At 42.2% G+C, this 25,399-nt stretch overlaps 1 protein-coding gene across 4 annotated transcripts in view; it reads right to left on the reverse strand.

Annotated features, from left to right (window-relative positions):
* Nucleotides 1–13,806: 13,806 nt before the first annotated feature.
* LOC115083848 (gastrula zinc finger protein XlCGF57.1-like) overlaps nucleotides 13,807–25,399 on the reverse strand; it is a 30,991-nt gene continuing 19,398 nt past the window's right edge. For all 4 annotated transcript variants that reach the window (XM_029587877.1, XM_029587878.1, XM_029587879.1 and 1 more), the window contains one exon: nucleotides 13,807–18,358. In XM_029587877.1, coding sequence (XP_029443737.1) covers nucleotides 16,269–18,358 — 2,090 coding nt within the window. In that variant the 3' untranslated portion in view covers nucleotides 13,807–16,268. The remainder of the gene's footprint in view (nucleotides 18,359–25,399) is intronic.

The following is a 25,399-nucleotide window of genomic DNA, read 5'->3' on the forward strand; positions in this document are numbered from 1 at the left end:
TTTTAACAAACTGGGAGCTTGCCGTTACAGCTGGGGAATGTTTTGCAGGCTCAGTATCTCCCCAAAGAAATTTCTGACCATCCGATGATAGAGGCATGTAGGAGGGCCTGGCAAATTCTCAGTTCCAAATTACAAATACCTTGGGCGGGTATGCCTGTCCTCCTAATCCACGGACACCCAGGCATGACTGTGGGGGGGTCTATAACCACCAATGGGCTCGGAAGGGGTTAACCCATGTGTATCAGTTCCTGCAGGCCGACACTAAGCTAATCTGTAGCTTTCAAGATCTACAAGCTAAATTTCAGCTCCTGCGCTCTGACATTTTTGCATATCTATTATCTATCTTTTTTGCAATTTATTATGACTGATTTACAGAAGCACCCCAAATTTTGGTACTATGTGAAATTGGTGAGGTTTTTCCAGGCACGGCAGGGGAAAATGGTGACAGGCTCTATGTTCACCAGGGCCTTGAGGGAGATTGGGGGGGGGGGGGGGGGGGGAAGGGACGGGACACGGGACAATCTGCAAGTCCTGACTACGCGATGGACTCAAGGCTTGGGAGGTCAGGTGACAGTGGTATTGCTGAAAAAATGTTTCGGGGATCTTAAGATGACAACAGAAAATGCACAACTTGGGGAAATGCAGTTCAGATTTCTATGGCGCATGCATATTCCCCAAGCCAGGGCCTATAAGATGGGCTTGGTTGACTCTGAAAGGTGTCTTAAATGTAAGTTAGCCTTGGGCACTCTATTTCATTGTTTTTAGGAATGTACAACGGTGGCAGCCTTTTGGGAGAAGTTGATGCATTACCTTGAACGATTACTGGGATGCACCATACCTTTTTCAATAATAGTCGTTGGGAATCTGATATATCATCCAAATGTCCCTCCTGGCGCATTGGCTGAATCCTAAGGCTCCATCAATTACGTACTGGAGAATACAACTACACAGAATGATGGTCTTCGAATACTTGACGGCGCATAGAACTTCCTCCAAACAATATGCAAAATTCATGGACATATGGTGGGACTATATTCCGGCTCAAGTAATGAAGCATCTCCATCTGGGTCTTTATGGCTGGACATTGGAAGACAGATTTCATGGGATAGCAGAGAACTGGACATACATACTGCCTGAAAAAGTTTCATGGGTTGGTTGTTCAGGGTCAACAGAGGTGACAGAGAGACTGAGGCTCAACCAGATGGTGGGCAAAACTCAGATTGAGGGACTTACCAGATCACTGTGCTAATTACTTTTCTAGTATATTGTCCAAATATGGGATGTTTTACCTCACATGTGGGTTGGGGGAAGGGGGGGGGGGGCGGGAGAGGGGTGGGTGGGGTTGGCTGGTTTCTGTTCCATGGAGATGTTCATGCGCTTTTGATGAGATTATATATAGCTATGAACAAAAGATCGGTTGGTATCTCCATGTCTCAAAAATGGAAATTGCATAAGTGCTTTTCACTTGAACTTACTTAATTTGTTGAATTGTTGACGTGTTCTGGAAAATGGTAAATAAAAATGGGGAAAAAAAGAATGAAAAGTGATTTAAGAAAGATTGAAGAGTGCTCAAAGACTTGGCAGCTGGGATTCAGTGTCAAGAAGTGCAGAGTCATGCATCTGGGGTGAGGTAATCCAAAAGAAGTGTATGTGATGAGATGAACTGCAAATGTGCACGGACTGGGAAAGGGTCCTTGTTGTAATCATTTCTGGCAATTGGAAGGGGGCAAAGCAATGCGACAAGGCAATAGCTAAAGCCAGAAGATTGCTGGGTTGCATAAAGAGAGGAATAACTAGCAGGAAAAAGGAGGTGATAATCCCCTTGTACAGGTCCTTTGTCAGGCTTCTGTTCAGTTCTGGAGCCCATATCTCAAAAAAGATAAGAGACAGGATGAGGCAGTCCAGAGAAGGGCAACCAAAATATGTGCAGTCTGTTTTGGAAGACTTATGAGGAGAGGCTGAAGGACCTAAATATGTACACCCTGGAAGAAAGGAGGTGCAGGGGAGATATGATACTGACTTTCAGATACCTGAAAGGTTTTAATGTTGCACGATCTTGAAACTTCTTCTGTTAGAAAGAAAAGAGTAGAACTAGGGGTTATGAAATGAAACTCCAGGGTGCATGATTCAGAACCAGCATCAGCAAATACTTCTTCACAGAATGCCCTTCTTGAAGAGGTGGAAAACAGTAAACAAAATCAAAATGGTATGGGATAAACACTGTGGATCGCAGAATATATTCGATCACAATGTTTGTTAAAACTCGTTCAAATTTTGACCTTAATATTTTGAATTCCTGTTTGGATCATCTGCAAGTCAATCCCACAAAGTCCAAGGCACTTTGGTTCAATCTTAGATCATCTCTTTCTTTACTGACTCCTGTTTTGGCAGGAACTATTATTCCTTTGAAAAATACTGTAACAACTTTGGGAGTTATCCTCAATTCTCAACTTAGTATGGTCCATCAAGTTTCATCTGTTGTGCAGAAGGCCTTCTTTTATCTGATATATTCATCATTTTAAGACTTTTTTGGGGCTTCATGATTTGAAAATTGTAGTTCTTTTTTGTTAGGTTTACCAGATTTTTAATTCAAAAGATTACAATTGTTTCAGACAACATCTGCTAGATTAATTTATGGCCTTAAGAAATTTGTTCACATTATTCCAATTTTCTTACAATTGCATTGGCTTCTGATTATCTATCACATTAGATTTCACATTTTATGTCTCACTTTTCAAGCATTACACACTGGTTATCCATAGCTTGCTAGACTTAATTCCTTATACTCCATTACATTCCCTACATTCTTCTCAGAAGGATCTATTATCTCTTCCTCCGTCTTCTGTGATTTGTCTTTAGTCAACTAGGGATTCAACCTTTAGCTACCAGACTCCTCTGTTGTGGAATGCACTGCCATTTGATATTCGTTCAGAAGCAAACTATATCAAGTTTAGAAAGACTTTGGTTTTTAATCAGGCATTTGATAATATCTTGTAACAACTAGGTGGCCACAATTATTTTTTAGTTTATGTATATCATTTGTGATTATTTCATTTTTAATTAAAATTTTAAGTTTGTAATTGCATTTTTGGATTGTTTATTGTTATGATTTTCTTTTTTAATTAATTATACTCTATTTCGTTTTGTTTTATTATATTTTGATGTTAGCTCCATTTATGTTTTATTGTACCCCCACTCGGTTGACGCGATTTACAGGCGGTATATAAAGTTTTTAATAATAATATAAAGGCTAGAGGTTGGCAACAAGGAAAAAGGTGCATGGGGTAATGTTCATTGAGCGGCAGTTACTTTCTTTAACAGAAAGCACGGGATTACTACCCTTAACCAATTAGCCTTATGTTTGCGACACAATTACCAAATTCCTTCTAACATCGATAGTAACCATTTATTGTGGCCTCATATTAGGCACTCCTGGAATCAGATTACCTTACAATCAATCGGCCAGTATCCATTTTTTTTCCTTAGCAATTAAAAACAACTTATCTTATTGTCCTGTGAAAGAATCCACTCCCTGACACAGGACCGTATTTCAGATGTCTGCATCAGAGGGACATCATTTTAACTTTCATCACTTGACATTATATTTAGCGTTGCATATATTTACTGAAATATTAAAATATAGCCAGTCACACATTAGAAACGGTCACAGCAAATATAAGTATTATTGGAAGTTATGACACAACTGCAACATCGCTCTCTGCTTCAACGGTGAGGGGAAAAAAAGAGAATTAGATTCAGATGACAGCCAACATTAGGCCCTGAACTTTACAGTCCGAGATACCGATATACAGACATTAGGGATAAAGCACAAGACTCCTACAAACAAGGCCAAAAAGCAGAGCATGTTCTGCACTGTCTGAATTATCATGAAGGCAGCTCACCCTGTAAAAATAATTTTGTTATGGGTTTCACAGTTGCTTGGTTTATTTTGTAAATATTGCTACCCTTAACATAAGGCTTGGGGATAACCTGCTCGAAGCGGCAGTTACTACCTTGAACAGAATGCATGGGGGGAATCCTTATGAAGCGGCAGTTACAACTCTCATCAGAAACATGGGAGTAATCTGCACAGAGTGGCTGTTACTATCCTTAACAGAAGGCATGGGAGTAACCTGCACGGAGTGGCTGTTACTATCCTTAATAGAAGGCATGGGGGAAACCTGCACAGAGTGGCAGTTACTACCATCAACAGAAACATGGTAGTAACCTGCACAGAGCGGTTGTTACTATCCTTAACAGAAGGCATGGGGTAACCTGCATGGAGCGGCAGTTACTACCAAAAGAACCTTGCTGAGCAGACTAGATGGACCATCAGGTCTTTCTCTGCCGTCATTTCTATGTTACTATGTTTTCCCAACTAACATTTATAGTAACATAGAAATGACGGCAGAAAAAGACCTGATGGTCCATCCAGTCTGCCCAGCGAGGTTCTTATAACCTGAACTAAATTCCAGTAAAACAGAGGTACTAGGACCATGACATAAGCCCTGCTCCACTTAACAACCTCAAATTGATGCTCAGCACCCCTCACAATCCAAACCCATAGTCCAGATTCTGGATGTCATCCTAGATTCCAGTCTACACTTGGACTCACAAATATCTGCAACTGCCAAGAGCACATCTTACCACCTCAGGCAACTCAAGCAGATAAGACCATACCTAAAGAAAATTGTTAAGCGCCATGCTATTTTTTATGACGCTTATGGCCAGGGAGACAAGAACACTTAGATTTTCAGTGAAAAACATAATCTTTTATTGAACAATATAAGTATTCTCATCGTATACAGGAAGTGATCCTCCTTTTATAGATAACATACAAAATTGAGGAAGCTTCTAGACTTGCGTGACTGCCCAAAGAATCATTTGCATAGGTTGTCATGTCAACAGCATGATGTGACTATCTCTGAACTGCCCCGATTAGTTTTCCCAGGCATGGCCCATTTGCCCTCACTCTCGAGATAGTCCTTTGTTCTGTTAAAATCTTACTGGTCAAGATAGTTAACACATCCTCCGTGGCTGTGTTGATAAAAACTCCTGAGAATAGTGCCTGAAGCTCCCGCTGTTGGTTTCTTCTTTGTGACCCAATGAATAGGCCTCACCTATCTGGTGCCAGCTTGCCTGCCTTTATAGATATCCAGGGAAATTCTGCAAGTCATGCTCAGAAAGTCACTTAGAGTTCATTCAACCCAGGCAGGCCAAAGAAAAGCAGAGGATTCTGGGGATTTCCTTCTCCATGTTGGTTTTCCGTTCAGGCCCACTCATCAAAGTCTACCTGGCTACCCTGACTTATGCATTCATTCTTTCCTGACTGGACTACTGCAACACTATGTGGGTCTCTCACAAAATCTTTCTCTCACCTACAATTAGTGCAGAATACTTCTGCTGAGATGCTATCTGAGTCAAATTACAGGGAACTCTTTCAGATCACTATTGGCTTCCTTTGCCTTACTGGGATTAATTAAAAGCCCCATCTGTAGCCTTCAAATCACAAAAAAAGACTATCCCCTTTCCCCTACCTGTCTTAGAGGTTGCCTGTCCTCTTACAAGCCTACCCACAGGATAAGATCTGAAACTCCCTACTCCCAAAGACTCCAGGCTCAGCCGAATCCATAAATGCATCTTCTTCTTGTGCCTCCTCCGGCTCTGGAATTCTCTCCCAACAGAGGCTACACTTGCAATTAATATACATACGGGCTAATTTTTACAGCCCCGTGCACGCTGAAATGAGGAGATATGCATGTGACAGTGCCGCGCATTTTCAAATACTTGTGGCCATGTGCACATCAAAGTTATTTTTAAAAAGGGGCGGGCCAGGAGTGGGGTCTGGGCGGGCGTGGGTGGACCAGAACAGCGCCATTAGGCGCTGTCCCGCTGAAGTGCGCACCGGCAGCCAGCTGGCATGCGCAACTTACTGCTGCTCCGTAGAGCAGGTAAGTTGAGAAACCAAAAAAAAAAGTGGTATTTAGATGGGTTTTAGGAGTCGGGGAGGAGAGGGGAAAAGGCAGGGTAGGTAGAGGTTTTATTAAGTTCCCTCCCAGTCCGGACTGGGAGGGAACTGGGGAAAGGCCCGATCGCATCACCACACGCTTCTAACAAAATTCCACCCCCCCCCCTTGTGCGTGCGAGTCGGCACTCCCGCACACACGGATATAAATTCGGGTGCGCATGGGTAGCCGATTCTATAGCATGCGTGCGTCGATGCGTGCATATTATAACAATCAGCACGCCCAGGTGCATGCGCGCCAGGAACCGCACGCGCGTGGATGCCTGCGTGGTTCTTTAAAAATGCACCTTTAACTTTCCGCTGCTCGGTCAAAGCCTGGCTTTTTAACCAAGCCAATTCCCCAAATCCCCACTGTCTGCAGCACCGATCCTAGCGCACTGCACATTTTTATCCACCTGCTACCTAACTGTATAATCTGCACCGCACTGCATCACTTATTGTTCCGGCGTGGCAACTGAGGGTGGAGCTGTGCTGTGGTGACGCCATTCTCCTGTCACAGCATGGAGGACGGACGGGGGGATCGGGATAGAGGTTTCACTTCCAGAGGGGAGGGGGTGGGGGCGCGCACATACAGGACCACAAAGGGTAAGTGAGCAAAACGGGCCTAACATGTGTTCCAGGCCCTTTTTAAACTTGCTTACAGCAGAAGTTATGCCTTTTACGATATAACTTCCACCGTGAGCAGGCTGAAGCACTTGCTCAGGTAGGAGAAGGTGGGGTGGGGTGTGTGTGTGGGAAGGAGTCTTTGCTGGCAGCAGCCCAATTTTTGGGGGGGCTATGGCCCCTGTGGCTCCACTGTTCTGGCTCCCATGAGCCATGGGACAAAGGGGCAACAAGGAAGAGGACAGATGCAGAAGGAGGGGGGGGGGGGGGAGGAAAGGAGATGTGTAGAGATGGGGGACAGCGCTGGTGTTGGTTTGAGGAAGCAGGAACATTATTTTCCTACCATTTTTTGCTCTACTACGTGAAGTGTCGATTTCTCCCACGGACAGGCGTATGCAGCGCTCACTAGAGTTTGCCAACAGGGGAAGTCAAATATTAGTGATCTTACTGGTGAATTGGGATCAGATATTTCTGCTATACAGGGCAGGGGATGGGGTTTCTTTCACCCTCACGCTGTCCTCCCCACCCCCCCCCCCACCCCCAGGTATGTTTTCTTCCAGAAAGCAAGGATGTTGAAACAGGATGGAGGAGTATTTATTGTCAGCCTTTACACCTGCAAGCCCAGGTTATGCTGGCTGACTCTTGATTTTTAAGCATTGGGGGGAAAAAAGACAGTTTGCTATTAATTTATAGTTTGTCTTCATGAGATCAGCTGTTGGATGAACAGAGAAGTGATCTCTGACCTTTGTCTCATGATGATTTGTTGATATAGAAGAGACTTAATTGTTCATAGTTAGGAATGGCATAGAATAAACATAAGAACATAAGAAATTGCCATGCTGGGTCAGAACAAGGGTCCATCAAGCCCAGCATCCTGTTTCCAACAGAGGCCAAACCAGGCCACAAGAACCTGGCAATTACCCAAACACTAAGAAGATCCCATGCTACTGATGCAATTAATAGCAGTGGCGCTATTCCCTAAGTAAACTTGATTAATAGCCGTTAATGGACTTCTCCTCCAAGAACTTATCCAAACCTTTTTTTGAAACCAGCTATACTGACTGCACTAACCACATCCTCTGGCAACAAATTCCAGAGCTTTATTGTGCGTTGAGTGAAAAATAATTTTCTCCAATTAGTCTTAAATGTGCTACTTCCTAACTTCATGGAATGTCCCCTAGTCCTTCTATTATTCGAAAGTGTAAATAACCGATTCACATCTACTCGTTCAAGACCTCTCATGATCTTAAAGACCTCTATCATATTCCCCCTCAGCCGTCTCTTCTCCAAGCTGAACAGCCCTAACCTCTTCAGCCTTTCCTCATAGGGGAAATGTTCCATCCCCTTTATCATTTTGGTTGCCCTTCTCTGTACCTTCTCCATTGCAACTATATCTTTTTTGAGACGCGGCGACCAGAATTGTACACAGTATTCAAGGTGCGGTCTCACCATGGAACTTTATAGAGGCATTATGACATTTTCCATTTTATTAACCATTCCCTTCCTAATAATTCCTAACATTCTGTTTGCTTTTTTGACTGCTGCAGCACACTGAGCCAACGATTTTAAAGTATTATCCACTATGATGCCTAGATCTTTTTCCTGGGTGGTAGCTCCTAATATGGAACCTAACATCGTGTAACTACAGCAAGGGTTATTTTTCCCTATATGCAACACCTTGCACTTGTCCACATTAAATTTCATCTGCCATTTGGATGCCCAGTCTTCCAGTCTTGCATGGTCCTCCTGTAATGTATCACAATCCATTTGTGATTTAACTACTCTGAATAATTTTGTATCATCCGCAAATTTGATAACCTCATTCATCGTATTCCTTTCTAGATCATTTATATATATATATATATATTGAAAAGCACCGGTCCAAGTACAGATCCCTGAGGCACTTCACTGCTTACCATTTCCACTGAGAAAATTGACCATTTAATCCTACCTGTTTCCTGTCTTTTAACCAATTTGTAATCCACGAAAGGACATCACCTCCTATCCCATGACTTTCTAGTTTTCTTAGAAGCCTTTCATGTGGGACTTTGTCAAACGCCTTCTGAAAATCCAAATACACTACATCTACCGGTTCACCTTTATCCACATGTTTATTAACCCCTTCAAAAAAATGAAGCAAATTTGTTAGGCAAGACTTCCCTTGGGTAAATCCATGTTGACTGTGTTCCATTAAACCATGTCTTTCTATATGCTCTATGATTTTGATCTTGAGAATAGTTTCCACTATTTTTCCTGGCACTGAAGTCAGGCTCACTGGTCGATAGTTACCCAGATCGCCCCTGGAGCCTTTTTTAAATATTGGGGTTACATTGGCCACCCTCCAGTCTTCAGGTACAATGGATGATTTTAATGATAGGTTACAAATTTTAACTAATAGATCAGAAATTTCATTTTTTAGTTCCTTCAGTACCCTAGGATGCATACCATCTGGTCCAGGTGATTTGCTATTCTTTAGTTTGTCAATCTGGCCTACTATATCTTCCAGGTTCACGGTGATTTTGTTCAGTTCGTTCAGTTTTTACTCAACGCACAATTAAACTCTGGAATTTGTTGCCAGAGGATGTGATTAGTGCAGTTAGTATAGCTGTGTTTAAAAAAGGATTGGATACGTTCTTGGAGGAGAAGTCCATTACCTGCTATTAAGTTCACCTAGAGAATAGCCACTGCCATTAGCAATGGTAACATGGAATAGACTTAGTTTTTGGGTACTTGCCAGGTTCTTGTGGCCTGGATTGGCCACTGTTGGAAGCAGGATCTGGGCTTGATGGACCCTTAGTCTGATCCAGTATGGCATTTTCTTATGTTCTTACTCATCACCCCTGAAAACCATCTCCGGAACTGGTATCTCCCCTCATCCTCATTAGTAAACCCGGAAGCAAATAATTCATTTAGTCTTTCTGCAATGGCCTTATCTTCCCTAAGAGCCCCTTTAACCCCTTGGTCATCTAATGGTCCAACCGACTCCCTCACAGGTTTCTTGCTTCGGATATATTTTTTAAAGTTTTTATGAGTTTTTGCCTCTATGGCCAACTTCATTTCAAATTCTCTCTTCTTCTGTCTTATCAATGTTTTACACTTAACCTGACAATGCTTATGTTTTATCCTATTTTCTTCAGATGGATCCTTCTTCCAATTTTTGAAAGATTTTTTTTTTGGCTAAAATAGCCACTTTCACCTCACCTTTTAACCATGATGGTAATCGTTTTGCCTTCCTTCCACCTTTCTTAATGTGTGGAATACATATGGACTGTGCCTCTAGGATTGTATTTTTAAACAATGTCCAAGCCCTTTGAACACTTTTAACCTTTGCAGCTGCACCTTTCAGTTTTTTTTCTATTTTCCTCATTTTATCAAAGTTTCCCTTTTGAAAGTTTAGTGTTAGTGCTGCAGATTTACTTATTGTCCCCCTTCCAGTTATTAGTTTAAATTTGATCATGTTATGATCACTGTTGCCAAGTGGCCCCACAACCATTACCTCTCTCACCATATCCTGTGTTCCATTAAGAATTAAATCTAAAATAGCTCCCTCTCTTGTTGGTTCTTGAACCAATTGCTCCATGAAGCAGTCATTTATTACATCCAGGAATTTTATGTCTTTTGCAACTCCTGATGTTACATTTACCCAGTCAATATTGGGGTAATTGAAATTTCCCATTATTATTGCATTGCCAAATTGGTTATCTTCCCTGATTTCTCTTAGCATTTCATCATCTGTCTGACCATTTTGTCCAGGTGAAAGGTAGTATACTCTTATCACTATACTCTTACCCAACACATATGGGATTTCTACCCATACAGATTCTACTGAGCATTTAGTCTCTTGTATGATCTTTATTCTGTTGGACTCTATACCCTCCCGGACTTAAAGTGCCACACCCCCACCAAGTTGATCCTATCATTGCGATATAATTTGTTCCCTGATATAGCACTGTCCCATTGGTTATCCTCCTCCCACCAAGTCTCTGTGATGCCAATTATGTCAATCTCATCATTTGCTGCTATACACTCTAACTCTTCCATCTTACTTCTTAGACTTCTGGCATTGGCATACAGACATTTCAAAATGTGTTTTTTGTTTGTATTAACAACCTGCTTTTCAGTTGTTAGGGATAATTCGGAAATCATTAGCTTCGGTGATTTTTTACTATAGGCACATGGACTATGTTTGCTTTTATTGGAACCTCTCTGTTGGGATGCCCTAACTCTCCTGTTTCATTAGTATCCTTCAAGGATACATTTCTCTGAACCATGCACTGCTGAGTGACTGTCGGCTTTCCCCCTTGTTCTAGTTTAAAAGCTGCTCTATCTCCTTTTTGAAAGTTAGTGCCAGCAGCTTGGTTCCACTCTGGTTAAGGTGGAGCCCATCCTTTTGGAAAAGTCTCCCCTTTCCCCAAAAGTTTCCCAGTTCCTTACAAAGCTGAATCCCTCTTCCCTGCACCATTGTCTCATCCACGCATTGAAACTCTGGAGCTCTGCCTGTCTCTGGGGACCTGCACATGGAACAGGAAGCATTTCAGAGAATGCCACCCTGGAGGTTCTGGATTTCAGCTTCCTACCTAAAATCCTAAATTTGGCTTCCAGAACCTCTCTCCCACATTTTCCTATGTCATTGGTGCTCACATGTACCACGACAGCCGGCTCCTCCCCAGCACTGTCTATAATCCTATCTAGTGACGCGTGAGGTCTGCCACCTTCGCATCAGGCAGGCAAGTTACCAGGCAGTCCTCATGTCCACCAGCCACCCTGCTATCTACATTTCTAATAATCGAATCACCAACTATGATGGCCGGCCTAACCCTTACCTCCTGGGCAGTAGCCCTGGGAGATTTGTCCTCAGTGCGAGAGGACAATACATCACCTGGAGAGCAGGTCCTTGCTACAGGATCACTTCCTGCTACACCAGGGTGATGTTCTCCTACTGGGAGACCTTTCTGATCCAAGGCAGCACTGTAGCTGCCAGACTGGATTTGGGACTTGGCTACTATGTCCCTGAAGGTCTCATCAATGTATCTCTCTGTCTGCTTCAGCTCCTCCAAGTCTGCTACTCTAGCCTCCAGAGATCGAACTCGTTCCCTGAGAGCCAGGAGCTCTTTGCACCGAGTGCACACATACAATCTTTCACCGGCGGGTAAAAAATCATACATGTGACACTCAATGCAAAAGACTGGAAAACCCCCCTCTTGCTGCTGGACTGCTGCCTTCATCTTAGTTTTATTGAGTTCCTAGTTAAGTTGGATACTAAGGGAGTTGGAATGAGAGTACTTTAAATTTACAGGTGAATTTACTAATTAATCAGCTAGTGTCCTACAAGGGGATGATTAAACTTTCAATAAGGGCTGGTACAATAGTATGATTTAGATAAGACCCTGATTGATTTTTAATGAGAAAGTGTCTGGTGCCTAAAAATCAAGGGTTGAGTGGGTGGGAAAGACAGACACTAGAATTAACTATCTCTGACTTGCTTATTATCTCAGACACACACAAACTCTAAAGAATATATCCCTTAATTTCACCTTTCACCAAACTTTTATAAGCCTAAAAATTTCTTACAGCTATACTTACCAATCCTCTTTAACCACCGTTAAATTAATCTTCATTCAGTACTATCACTATACTGTTCCCCAAAACACATGGGATTTCTATCCATATAGATTCTACTGAGCATATAGTCTCTTGTATGATCTTTATCCTGTTGGACTCTATACCCTCCCGGACATAAAGCTACACAGTTCTCTGTAATATACAGATTTAAAACAAGCTTAAATGTTATAAAAAATATTGTTATATGAATACTTGCCTTTCTGTACAAATACCTGCCTTATTCAACTGTACTTACTGCCACTGGAAAGTGAACCTGGGATCTGGATTCTATTATTATTTTTATTTGTTACAATTAAATTTTCACAAAAGATATTCAGCAAGACTTGGTGAAAGAAATACACTCAATTCAATTATTCTTTCCCACTCAGTTGGGAATTCCTGTGTGAACTGTTTTGTAGCTTGTAAGGTTTATCTTCTGATGGAAACTTTTACCACACTAAGGGCCTCAATTTCTAAAGTATCGCAGGCCTGCGATCGCTGCCGGTTTCGCATCCAATAGCGCCATCATAGAAGGTGTAGTTATTGGGCGCGAAGTAGGACGCGAAAAGGTCCTTACCTTTTCGCTGTCTGCAGCGTCGGCCCCGGTGACGCCCCGACTCCTCCTCTTCCGGGGCTGACTCTGCCCCGATTTAGGTAGCGCAGGCGTGCGCTACCTTTGCAAGCTAGCGCAGGCTTGTGCTGTTAGCGCAAGCCTGCGATAGCCTTGGAAAATAAGGTCCTAAGTGTATTTAAATGGTTACACATGTATATAGTAACATCCTTTATGTTTTCTGAGGTGTGCCATCCAACTGAAGCTTTTACCACACTCAGTTCATGTAAATGGTTTTAGTCCACTGTGGATTCTCTGATGCAATGTGAGAGGGCACTTCTGACTAAAGCTTTTACCATACTCAGTACATGTAAATGATTTCTTGATAGTATTGTACTATCACTGACCCTTATTTTACAGACTCAGTGCTCCTTCCATGCTGTTAAAGCACTTTTCAGTATCAGCTTCTCCTTCTTATAGCATTCTATACTGATCTTTACTCTCAGTACTTTTATGCTGACATTTTCCTCCTGCCTCTAACTCCTAGATATTATATACACCTTCTTGCTCCAGTTCATTTATACTGCTATATTCAGTCAAGAAGAAGCTTTCAATTTTACTTAATTTTCCTTTATGGAAAAAGTTGCCTTAGCCAGGGCTGGATTTCACATTTTGGCACCCATAGGCAGAGTACCATAGCAGCACCCTTTTGTGGCTCTGCTGGCACATGGCTCTAAAAGCAATTAGAAACATACTCCAATTTGACCTGGATATTTTGTGCCCTCACAATTTGGCATCCTATGCAATTACCTATGCCTAAATCTGGGCCTGGCCTTGGCACATTTTTGCAAGCCAAATGTCATCCTGATGTCATCTGAGAAACTTTTCATTACACAAAACAGTTCTGCTAAATGAGTATCAAAAGAACTGTAGAGTTTCAAACAATTGACAAACAGTAAGTGAGATATCTTTGGGAGAGTATTGATCACTCTAGGATTAAGGCTAATTCCAAAAACCAAGGAATTAATGAAAGTACTCATCAGGTTTAATGGCAGATAACACAAAAGCAGTAACAGGGAATCACCCTGAAATCTCCCTGACTGGATCTTAATATTGGAGATGACATTGTCCATCCTCATAATTCAGGTGGAGTATAGTCTGCCACATTTTCCTAGTGAACTGGATGTACTCAATCAGTACAGGGTTGACTTTGTATATTTCAAGGCAATTTATTATCCAAGGGTGTGGGATGCTATCAAAGGTTTTCTTATGGTCAATCCATACTATGGTTTCGACTATGTATACAGCTGGTCATAATGGCTTTATTCAGTATCAGCTGGTCTTTGGGTCCATTTGCTTCTCTTTTGTTACCCTTCTGTTCTATTGCAAAGATTTTATTAGAATTGATGTTCATATATTCTATCTACATTAACTATGGTGAACAGCTTATAGATGTATGCAAGAAGATTATTGGTCAATAGTTTTTGGAGACATTATTTGGCCCTCTTGTTGACAAAAGTGTTCTTCCTGTTATTAGACCTTGTGGAGATAATTCTGACTTTCTGATCAACTGATTTTTGCAATTAGCCAGAGCGTAATTGAGAGAAGTCCACTCCACCGGGGGACAGGGCACTTCCAATTTGGGGCTGATTTTAACCTGGCTTCCAGCTCAATCGTTTTAACTTCAGGCCATTCCATAATGTTGATGCTTGCTTGTTCTATGCTCCCCTGTACGCTGGCAACCATTCTGCTTTTTCTGTTATGTTCAACAGGATACGCGATCACATTTCTCCAAAATTCTTCTGTCTCTTCTTTTGCTGCACTAAATGTTCCTCCCCAATTCCATCTGGAGCTGCTTCAGGTTCTCTTCAAATGGTTTATTTGGGTACCTCCCATTCCTATTTTCTTTATACCTTTTGCGGTTTCTGCACTTTCACTGTTATTTTCAATTTATTATTGAATGAAATACATTGAAGATCCTCTTCTGTTAATGCAGCATATCTTAGCTTTATGTTTCAGATTTTTCTCATTACTTTCAATGCCCTCGATCCTTCGAGGTATGCAGCTACTCGTGACACCTCTGCATGCAATGATTTCATTTTCTCTTCTACAAGAAGGAGTTCTCTTTCTCTCCTGTTCTTCTGGCCTTGAGTCCTTGGTGGCAAGATTTTCTCAATAATAGTTTTCACTGTACAATATTGTACCTAATGTATATCTTTTATATTGACAGATGACTCCTTAACACGGATCATGGCCCTATTCATGTCACTTACCATGCTTCTAACTTTGGGTATTAAATTTACTTTTGATAGTCTTTCCCTCCCCAAGACCCCAGTGTACCTATTCCTGCCCCACATATGAGGAGTTCAACCGCCAATTCTTCAGTCTCCCGATTCCTTTCTTTACCCTGCCTCCTGGCCTATCCCACGCCATCCATCTCCCTCTGCACTGCACCCTCATCCCCCAGGGACACCCCACTAGTTGCTTCCCCCACCTCCTCCAACCGCTCAGGCACCCCTAAACTCCTTTGGTCCTTATTTGTTTGGGTGCCTTGTTCTTCTCCTTGTCCCTCTTCTTCCTGGCCTGTTTTGCACTGGTCTCTGGAACCTTTACTGTGCTGTTCTTTAATCACCCTGACATCTCAACCCCACTCCCCAAGATACCTCAGCCCCTTGGGCTGCTTGGGCATCTCTGCTCTGGTGGCCCTTGTTTGTTTAAATGCCACTTCTTTCCCTCTCCCCTCTTTTTCCCAGCCTGTTTAGTACTGGTCTCTAGTACCTTTACTGTGGTGTTCTTTAATCATTCTGACAACTCTCCCCTGGAGTTTCTGTCTCCAGTTCCTTCTCTTTCAGCTTCATCTTTCAATAATTTTAAGATGTCATCACTTAAATATTTATGTTCTATGATCTGTCCAAAAAAAGATCTAAAATTTGTATCCATTGCCTTTTGCAACTTTTCCTTCAATATAATTGCTCTTCCTTTTTTTTGGTGAGCTCTCTTTGTGTACCCCAAAAGGTTTAAATATAGGGTTTCTGGCATAAAAATATCAATATATTATCTCCTTTTTGTCTTCAGGGGTCCACCTAACAATGGATAGTTCTCTCATTTTTTTCATTAGCTTCAAGAGAAGGTATATTAACAGCATCATCATGGCTTATAGCTGCACCACGGATTTTATCTTCATCTGAAGATTCAGCAGTATTGCTATCACCATCATCAGCCCTAGTGCTTCAACTATGGGTGGGCACCTTTCTATCCTGGGTGATGTGCAGACAGTAGGAATTTTTCTTTTTGCTTCCTATCATACTTCAATAGTAATAGTCGCCTGGATAGTAAGTTAGTTAGATATTATGCAGCAGGGCCATCACATGAAGGTACTCAGCAAGATTGGTGAGAGACACTTAACATGATTCGTCTCCCAACCAGACCCTGTTTCACTCCAGTATGGATACTTTTATGTATTATGAAAGATGTCATATATCAGAAGTTTTAACTACATTCAATACACATCAATGGTTTCAGTTCAGTATGCAATCCTTCATAGTTTGTGAGATATGTCTTCTGAAAGCTTTTACCACAAACAGAACATGCAAATGGTTTTACTCCAGCATGGGTTCTCTGGTGTGCTGTAAGAGATGCTTTCTGATTGAAGCTTTTACCACATACAGAACATAAATATGGTTTCACTCCAGTGTGGATTCTCTGATGCAATGTAAGAGATGACTTCTGACTAAAGTGTTTACCACACTCAGTACAAGTAAATGGTTTCACTCCAGTGTGGACTCTTTTATGCAAGATGAAAGATGTCTTCCATCTGAAGCTTTTACCACACTCAGAACACTCAAATAGTTTGACTCCAGTATGGAATCCTTCATGATTTGTAAGATACGTCTTCCGATAGAAGCTTTTTCCACATTCGGAACAGGTAAAAGGTTTCACACCAGTATGGATTATCTGATGTGATGTAAGTGATGCCTTCTGACTGAAGGATCTACCACAAACAGTACATATAAATGGTTTCACTCCAGTGTGAATTCTCTGATGCAATGCAAGATAGGACTTCCGACTAAAGCTTTTACCACATTCAGTACATGTAAAAGGTTTCACTCCAGTGTGGATTCTCTGATGCAATGTCAAAGATGACTTCTGCCTAAAGCTATTACCACACACTGGACATGCAAATGGTTTCACTCCTGTGTGAAAAATGATATGGTTTGTAAGGAGTGTCTTCCGATGAAAGCATTTCCCACATTCAGTACAGGTAAATGGTTTTATTCCAGTATGAATTCTCTGATGTGATGTAAGTGATGCCTTCTGACTGAAGCTTTTACCACACACAGCACAGGTAAATGGTTTCACTCCACTATGGATTCTCTGATGTAATGTAAGTGATGCCCTTTGACTGAAGTTTTTGCCACAATCAGCACATGTAAATGGTTTCACTCCAGTATGGATTCTCTGATGTAATGTTAGTGATGCCTTATGACTAAAACTTCTCTCACACACAATACATATAAATGGTTTCAGTCCACTATGGGTTCTTTGATGTGATGTAAGTGATGCCGTCTGACTGAAGCTTTTACCACAATCAGTACATGCAAATGGTTTCTCTCCACTATGGATTCTCTGATGTGATGTAAGAGATGCCTTTTGGCTGAAGCTTTTATCGCACTCAGTACATGCAAATGGTTTTTCTCCACTATGGATTCTCTGATGTGATGTAAGAGATGCCTTTTGGCTGAAGCTTTTACCACACTCTGTACATACAAATGGTTTTTCTCTCATATGGATATTCTGATGCAATTTGAGAGAGGACTTTTGCCTAAAGCTTTTACTACATTCAGTACATGTAAATGGTTTCACTCCAGTGTGGATTCTCTGATGCGACATGAGAGATGACTTTTGCCTAAAGCTTTTACCGCACTCAGAACATCTATATGTTTTCACTCCCATGTGGAAGACTTTATGGTTTGCCAGGATCCTCTTCCATCTGAAGCATTTACCACACTTATTACATGCAAATTGTTTCATTTGAGTATGGAATCTTTGATGCAACCTAAGAGATCTCTTCTGATTAATGTTTTTACCACACTTAGTAAAAGGAAATGGTCTCAAGCTGGTGTGGAATCCTCCATTTTTAGTGAGGTATATTTTCTGACTGGAGCTTTTAGCATAGTCAGCAAATTGTTTCACTCCAGTGTGGAATTTCTGATGTGATGCTGATGCTTTCTGACTGAAGATTTTACTACATTTACTAGCTGTAAATGGTTTGATTGCTGTGTGTTCTTGCTCATGCTTTGTCAGTTTTTTCTTCTTATTTAAGCTTTCTTCTATTTGCTTTCTCTGCTTCTCCCCTATGTTTGTGTTATTTCTGGCACTTTGGTTATACAGAGCTGAGTCTCTTGTTGAATTTCTTTGCTTCTTTTCTGACATAGTTTGATTCCTACACTTTTGCCCCCAGTCAGAACAGGAAAAAGAATCTTCTGCATCTCCTTCTGATAACATCTTGTTCCCTTCTGGATTCTTACTGAGCTCCCACTGATGTATCTCTGTATTATTGTTTCTGGGATCATCATTTTCTAGATTGAAAAAAAAAAAAAAAGTAAACATGGGTCATTACTAAAGGATGCTCTTGCGGTTATTTTACTCCTGGCAACTGCTTTGAAGGAATCCCAAACTATACCCGCTGAAACCACCCCATTATCATTTTCCTCAATATAATCCCGCATATCCTGTCTCACATGTTCACGGAATTCCAGATCATCTAACAGGCGCTCGTTAAGTCTCCAGAATTTTCCTCCCATTTGTCCCTCTAACCCTGACAGAGACAGCCAAACTGCAGCATGGTCCGACCATGTTACTGATTCTATCCCCTTCCTCATCTTATTTACTAAAGCTTTGTCAACCAAAAATAATCTATCCTAGAACAGACCTTATGGACTTGGAGAAGAAGGTACAGTTCTGCTCTGAAGGGTAAAAGAAATGCCAAACGTCTACCAACCCCCACTCTATCATAAACATATTTAATCCCTTCCGAATAGACTTTGAAGACCCTTCACTTCCTCCACTGTTGTCTAAAAAAGGATACCTAGTGAGATTAAAGTCTCTACCTATAATAATGTGACCCACCGCCCATTGCTGTAAAGTTTTAGAAAACCCTTCCAGAAACCTCCTCTGCCAGGTATTAGGACCATAAAGATTCACTAATTTATAAATACCATTACACAACTTAAATTTTACTATAAGTTATCTTCCCTCCAGATCCTTCATTGTAGATAACACATCTACCACCACATTCTTTGAAAAAAGAATTCCCACCCCACTATATTATTGGCAGTCGCTGCAGCAAAAAACTGCTGAGGGAAATGATGTGAAACCATCAGCCTCTCATACAAACCTCGTCAACAAACCTTTTCCATTGGAAACAATTTAGTAGAACTAGGGGTCACGATTTGAAACTCCAGGGAGGAAGACTTAGAACCAATGTCAGGAAATATTTCTTCACTGAGAGGGTGGTGGATGCCTGGACTGCCCTTCCAGAGAAAGTGGTGAAGACTAAAACTGTGATGGGATGGAATAAACACTGTGGATCCCTAAAAGACTAGAGGATGAGAATAAATAAAAAAGCTAAATCTAAGAGAAACATGGGGGTAACCTGCAGGGAGCGGCAGTTACTACCCTTAAGAGAAAAGTGGGGGGTAACCTGCACGGAACGACAGTTACTACCTTGGGAGGCTTGCTGGGCAGACTAGATGGACCATTTTGGTCTTTTTCTTCCGTCATTACTATGTTACTATATTTCTTCCTTAGGTGAATCTCCTGGCACAAATGGACATCCACACTCATGTTAATCACATTTTTCCACAACTTTTTCCTCTTAGTGAATGTGTTTAGCCCCTTAACGTTCCAGGACATAATCTTCAGAGCCCCCATTTGTTATAACCATCTAATGCTTGCCAACTCTCTTGACAAACCTTAAAGAAACCAAATCCCGAGTCCTTCCACCATGTTCTCATCCAGCTTCTCACTTTCCATCCCCCCATATCTAGCTGGTAACCATCCCCCAACTCCAACTGTCCTTCTGCCAGCATTCCCCTCCCAGATTTCTCCATCCACTTCCTCGAGGAATGACGACACTCACCCCACCATTGCTGCCTGCAATTAAAATTACCTTACCCACTCCTCCATAGAATATCACTCAACAGCAACTTAAAGCAGCTGCAATCTGGAAACAACATTTAACTTATCTGAACCAGTTATTAAAAAAAAAAAGTTCAAACCAACTGGAAAAATCCAGTTCTCTTTTATCTTGCTATGACCACGTCTCCAGTTCTTCTCTCAAGTTGCAGCATTTCTTGAAGACAAAGATCCTCTCAATTGTCTTCTCAGGCACTTCCCTCCTGCCTGCACTCTCTGCTGAATGAAGGAGAAGATGATCCCGCACTGCGGTCTGTTTTCTTCATTAGCCCTGCAGTTTTTAAGATCTCTTCAGACTCCTCCACTGTTTTAACTCGGGAAATCACCTCATTCACAGTAAATTGTAATCCAAACAGGAAAAGCCATTTATAGTGGTGGCTTCCTTTCTTCAGTACTTGGAGCACTTCTCTGAAATCTCTTCTTTTCTTAATTGTTATCGAAGAGAGATCTTGGAATATTTCCACCTTGTTCCCTAACCACTGAAAATCTTTTAGTTTCCTTACCTGATTCATCACTCTCTCTTCCACTGCATATTCATGGAAACATACAACTATATCCCCGGGTACACTGCCCCTTGGGCGAGCACGTGCTTGGTGAGCTCTGTCCATGTCTATTCTGGGTGTCTCCTCCAGCTCCTCTGCACCTCCCAGGATCGCGATACAGATACTAGTCAAGACCTGCGCACAGTCAGAATACGCAGCTTCTTCAGGGTCCCCCTGAAAACGAAGGTTCCCTTTCCTGGATCTGTTCTCCAGATCTTCCACCCAGTCTTTATTTATTTATTTTTTTAAACATTTTTATTGGTGAATAACACGAACAGTACATAAAAATCAGATTGAATAGAAAACATTACCATTGAATACATGTTTATTTCATGGACTGATCCCACCGACCCTCCCTCTCCAGCCAATCATAAGGGATCATCTGGTATGAACCCATAAATACTCTAAAGTCTCAATACAACGCATTTTATCATACAGTCTCGTGTACCAATGCGCCTCTCACAACCCGCTCCATATAGAGGTATCCCATTTACTGCAGAATAAAGGGGCAGATACCACGCTCTTCCAAGTCCAAACTGCCTTAATCATCTCCGGAGGCACGCCATCGCAAGTAGGCATCCCAGGTTTGGTGGAAAGACTGGAGATTGTGCTGTTTCTCCGCTGTGATTTTGTACATCGTGCAACCATTATCCAAGCGTCGCAGGACTGCCGAGAACTGTGGACCCTGAGGTTGTTTCCAAGAACTTGCAATCTCCATCCGTGTGGCTATACAAGCCTGAAGGCAAAACGGGTGTGTGGACATTGTGTCATGGCCCTCCATGTTGTGTAGTAGTGCAAAGTCCATAGAAAGCTCAATTTTTGTATCTAGTATAACTGAGGCCAGTTCTTTCAATCGTGTCCAAAATGGCACAATACAATCCCCCGACCACCACATGTGCATAAAGGTCCCTAACTCCCTACAACCCCTCCAGCAATAACCATTACTGCCTGTTGACATTTTACATAATCAGGTGTGTAATACCATCGATAAAAAATCTTGTATCCATTCTCAACTATATTGGAAGAGATCGAAGCTTTGCTAATTTGGAGACAGATGTTTGACCAGGTCTCCGGATTAGTTTCTTCCACCCAGTCTTTAAGCATTAAATTGTCTTCCTGCAATCGTTTCATTTCCTGCAGATTTTGCTCCCACGCGATCTCCTGATCTGTGTTCTGCAGCATCCACCCGATCACCTAATTCAGCGCATTCACTTCACAGCTCCCACATGATGGACTCAAGCTCTTTTTTCAGCAAGCCCATATCCTCCAGCAGCTCGCTGAACCAATTTTGGAAATCCTCTCTGGAAAGCGGCACAGCAGACTGCTTTGGCACAGCGTTGAAAGTAACGGTGTCAGAGTCGCAGCCTACCTTCCCGTGGCAATTTTCTCTGTCTTCCTCCTCCACCGGGACATCAGGTTTCTTGCCACGCTTGGATCAAAAGAAAAGTGCATCAGATCCACGGATGTTTTGCGCACAGACATCTCAAGTGACTGTGGAGAAAGGTAAGCTGCCTTTAGCCTTGCAAATGATCCAGATTGCAATGCTATCGGAGGGATTCAATTTATCAAGGTCAGAAGCTCAGGCAGCCATTTGCTCTTGTGACATTTTTTTTTTATTGAATTTTCACCATATATAAGATATACAATATTCTCAGAATTTCAAAACAATCACAAAGAAATTGTAAACATTAAGAAAATTAAACATTCTGTAGATATTGACCATACATTATAGGCAATATTAGAAGACCAAGATGTAAATGAAGCAGTCATACAAAGAAAAAGGAACATTATCCAAATACATAGGGGTAGATTTTCAAAGGATTACGTGCATAATATATGTGCGTAACCCTTTAAAACCTACCTCTGTGCGCGCCAAGCCTATTTTGCATAGACTCGGTGGCACGCGCAAGCCCCGGGATACGCATATGTACCGGGGCTTTGAAAAAGGGATGGTCCGGGGGTGGGGCCGGGGCAGGGCGATGGTCCCGAGTCCTCCGGCACAGTGGTTGTGCCAGGGGTTGGTGTGCTGGCAGCTGGCCGGCAGGCGTAACTCCTGCAACAAAGGTAGGGGGAGCGAAAGGAACATTCCCTCCGAGGCCGCTCCGATTTCGGCCTCAGAGGGAACGGGGAAAGCCGTCAGGCCTCCCCAGGGCTCGGCGCACGCAAGGTGCACAAGTGTGCACCCCATTGCACGTGCCGACCCCGGATTTCATAACATGTGCGCGGCAGCACGCGCATGTTATAAAACCGGGTGTACATTTGTGCGCGCGTAAGATTAAAAATCTGCCCCATACTAAGCAGTCTAGTTAACCCCGCCTTCTTAACTATACCACCCCACAATAGGGGATACTTAGGAAAGAGAATCTAAATAAGATCGTAATTGATCAGGATCACTGAAAACATATTTAGAATCTTGGTATACAATTAAACATCTACAGGGAAATCGTAATACAAATTTTGCCCCTCTAGCAATAACCTCCCCTCTCATTCCAATGAACTTTTTCCTTCTGATTTGAGTATTTCTAGCTATGTCCGGAAATATTCGGATCTGCTATCCATAGGAATTTTGTTTTTGATACCGAAAAAAACATTCTCAAAACAGAGTCTCTCTCAGTCACAAAGGTAAACTGGACCAGCAGAGAAGCTCTTGTTTCAATGGACATCTCATAAGATTTCTCCAGAAACTCTGATAAATCCACAATGGGATCCAGCGATTTTTCTTGCCGTGAAATAATTTCTTCAGAAGTCTGGGGCAAATAATACATTTTGGATATTGCAGGTACTGCCTGGTCAGGGAATTTCAAAATATTCAAAAGATAACTCTTAAATAAATCATTAGCGGAAATCATTTTCGTCTTTGGAAAATTTAAAATCCTCAAATTTGCCCTTCTCATCTGGTTCTCGAAAGTTTCTATTTTTATCCATTTGAAATCTTTCTGATTTTATAAGATTATTTTGAACCACCTCCACACCTTCTATTTTTCCCTCCATTTCTTTCATAGATGTTTCCATGTTTTCAACTCTACTGTCCAATTTCTGGGTTTTGTTAATACCTTCTTGCACCATCGTAGTTAACATATTGATAGATTTGTCCATTACTGCTAACATATTCCATATTTCTTCCAATGTTATTTTCTGAGGCCTTATCAGTGGGGAGTTGCAAATTTCTCTTATTTTATGATCCTCCATTCCTACCTCCACCGGGCCCTCTCCACGAACATCTTGGCGCTGAGCCTCTTCGTTTTGGCCCCTGGAACCCAGAACGTCTGGGTTCACCAAAGAGCTGGATGTTTCCTCAGCTCTTCTCTGGTCGCCAAAATTCATCAAGGCCGATATTTTTCCCCGCGATTCAAGTAAGAAATCCGTCTCCAGCACTCCGGATGATGTTTCGGGAGTCATCGGAGCACCGGGGGCTGAGGGATTTTTGTGGGCCAAGGGGCTCTGAGACTGCTCCTCGCCGGCTTCCCCAGCGACCCTCCTCCCGGCTGATCAAGCGGGGTTCTCGCGAACATAGCCTCTATCCGCGGTTGTCTTAAATCAGGAACCAGAGTTGAAGTAATACCCCCCACCCTGGCTTTCCTCTTTGTATGAGGCATTTTCCAACAAAGAATTAAAAAAAAAAGTAAATCAGCCAGAGTAGAAATTGCAGAAACCCGGAGCTGCTGTGGACGCATGCACACTACACGGCGGCCATCTTGGTCTCCCTAGATATCCTACATAAATATATTCTAAACATAAAACATTTTAAAAGATACTTTAAAATCAATTCAACATGGCCATGATTTAGCTAGATGCTGGCTTCAGGGAACTTCTCACTTCAAAAAACATAATGAAAAAAAATTTCACAGGGATTTGTGGGGGTAAACGAGTGTTTACTGGTGGAAAAACTCCTCTGAATACTGCCTTCCTCCCTGATGCAGGGAAAACGGGTGGTGCCAGGCTGGGACCTCTTAAGTACACAGGAGGGATTTCATTTGGAAATCCTCCTGCACACTTTACCTGGAGTTCTTTGCACGTGCAGAGTGTGCAGGTTAGAGAATCGCCAAAGCATTCCCCACCACCGGATGCTCAAAAGCAAAGTCTACTGGGAGTTTCCCTGTGCAAGGGGACTCCCAGGTCTGCAGGTTTAAAGCACATGCAAACCTGCAAAGCACCATGGGGAGATTTTCTCTCATTTTGTATCTACAGGAAAAATGCTTTCTAAATAGGGCCTTAATGTATTCACTTAGGAATCACTGATTGGTCAGTGAAAGAACCAATCCCCATTCAGAGCTCCAAATTTTAAGTTTGGGATGTGGGGCTCCACCACTACTTTTTTTTTTTTTTTGACTTGGTGGGAGGGCAGGGGAAAGCCCACTCAGCCTGGCTATATATTTTTTTTTAACTTGGGTAGGGGGATGGGAGGGTGGGGGATTGTGCCTCACTCTGCCCCACTGCTTTTTTTTTGCATGCATTTGGGCTGAATTTTTGAAGTTAAAATGGAAGTGAAATTAACTTCAAAGTTAACTTAATATTGCAGCCAATTTTTTTTTTAAACTTTACTTCCGATGTACAAGGGAAGGAGACCCCAACCCCATCGAGGCGTTTTAATACTGTTTAAAGGGGGAGGAAGAGAAAAGCAAAACTGCCCCAGTGATTTGTGCTCACAGCTCCCGGTTTCTGCTTATAAACTTAGGCGCCAACTTTTGAAAGTGACTGAGGTGGCTCAAATCAACACAAATTACCTTTGCCCCTCCCCCAAACCCCCCCCCCCCCCCCCAGCAAACCAAACCACACCTGGTCCTGAGTGTGACTGACCGGCCTGTATTCAAATGTCCAGAGAGGACCGGGTAATGAGGACATGGGGAAGACTCATGCGGCCAAAACAAAAAAAAGTTAGGA

The sequence above is a fragment of the Rhinatrema bivittatum genome, chromosome 2 (assembly GCF_901001135.1).
Source record: "Rhinatrema bivittatum chromosome 2, aRhiBiv1.1, whole genome shotgun sequence".
Lineage (NCBI taxonomy): Eukaryota > Metazoa > Chordata > Amphibia > Gymnophiona > Rhinatrematidae > Rhinatrema > Rhinatrema bivittatum.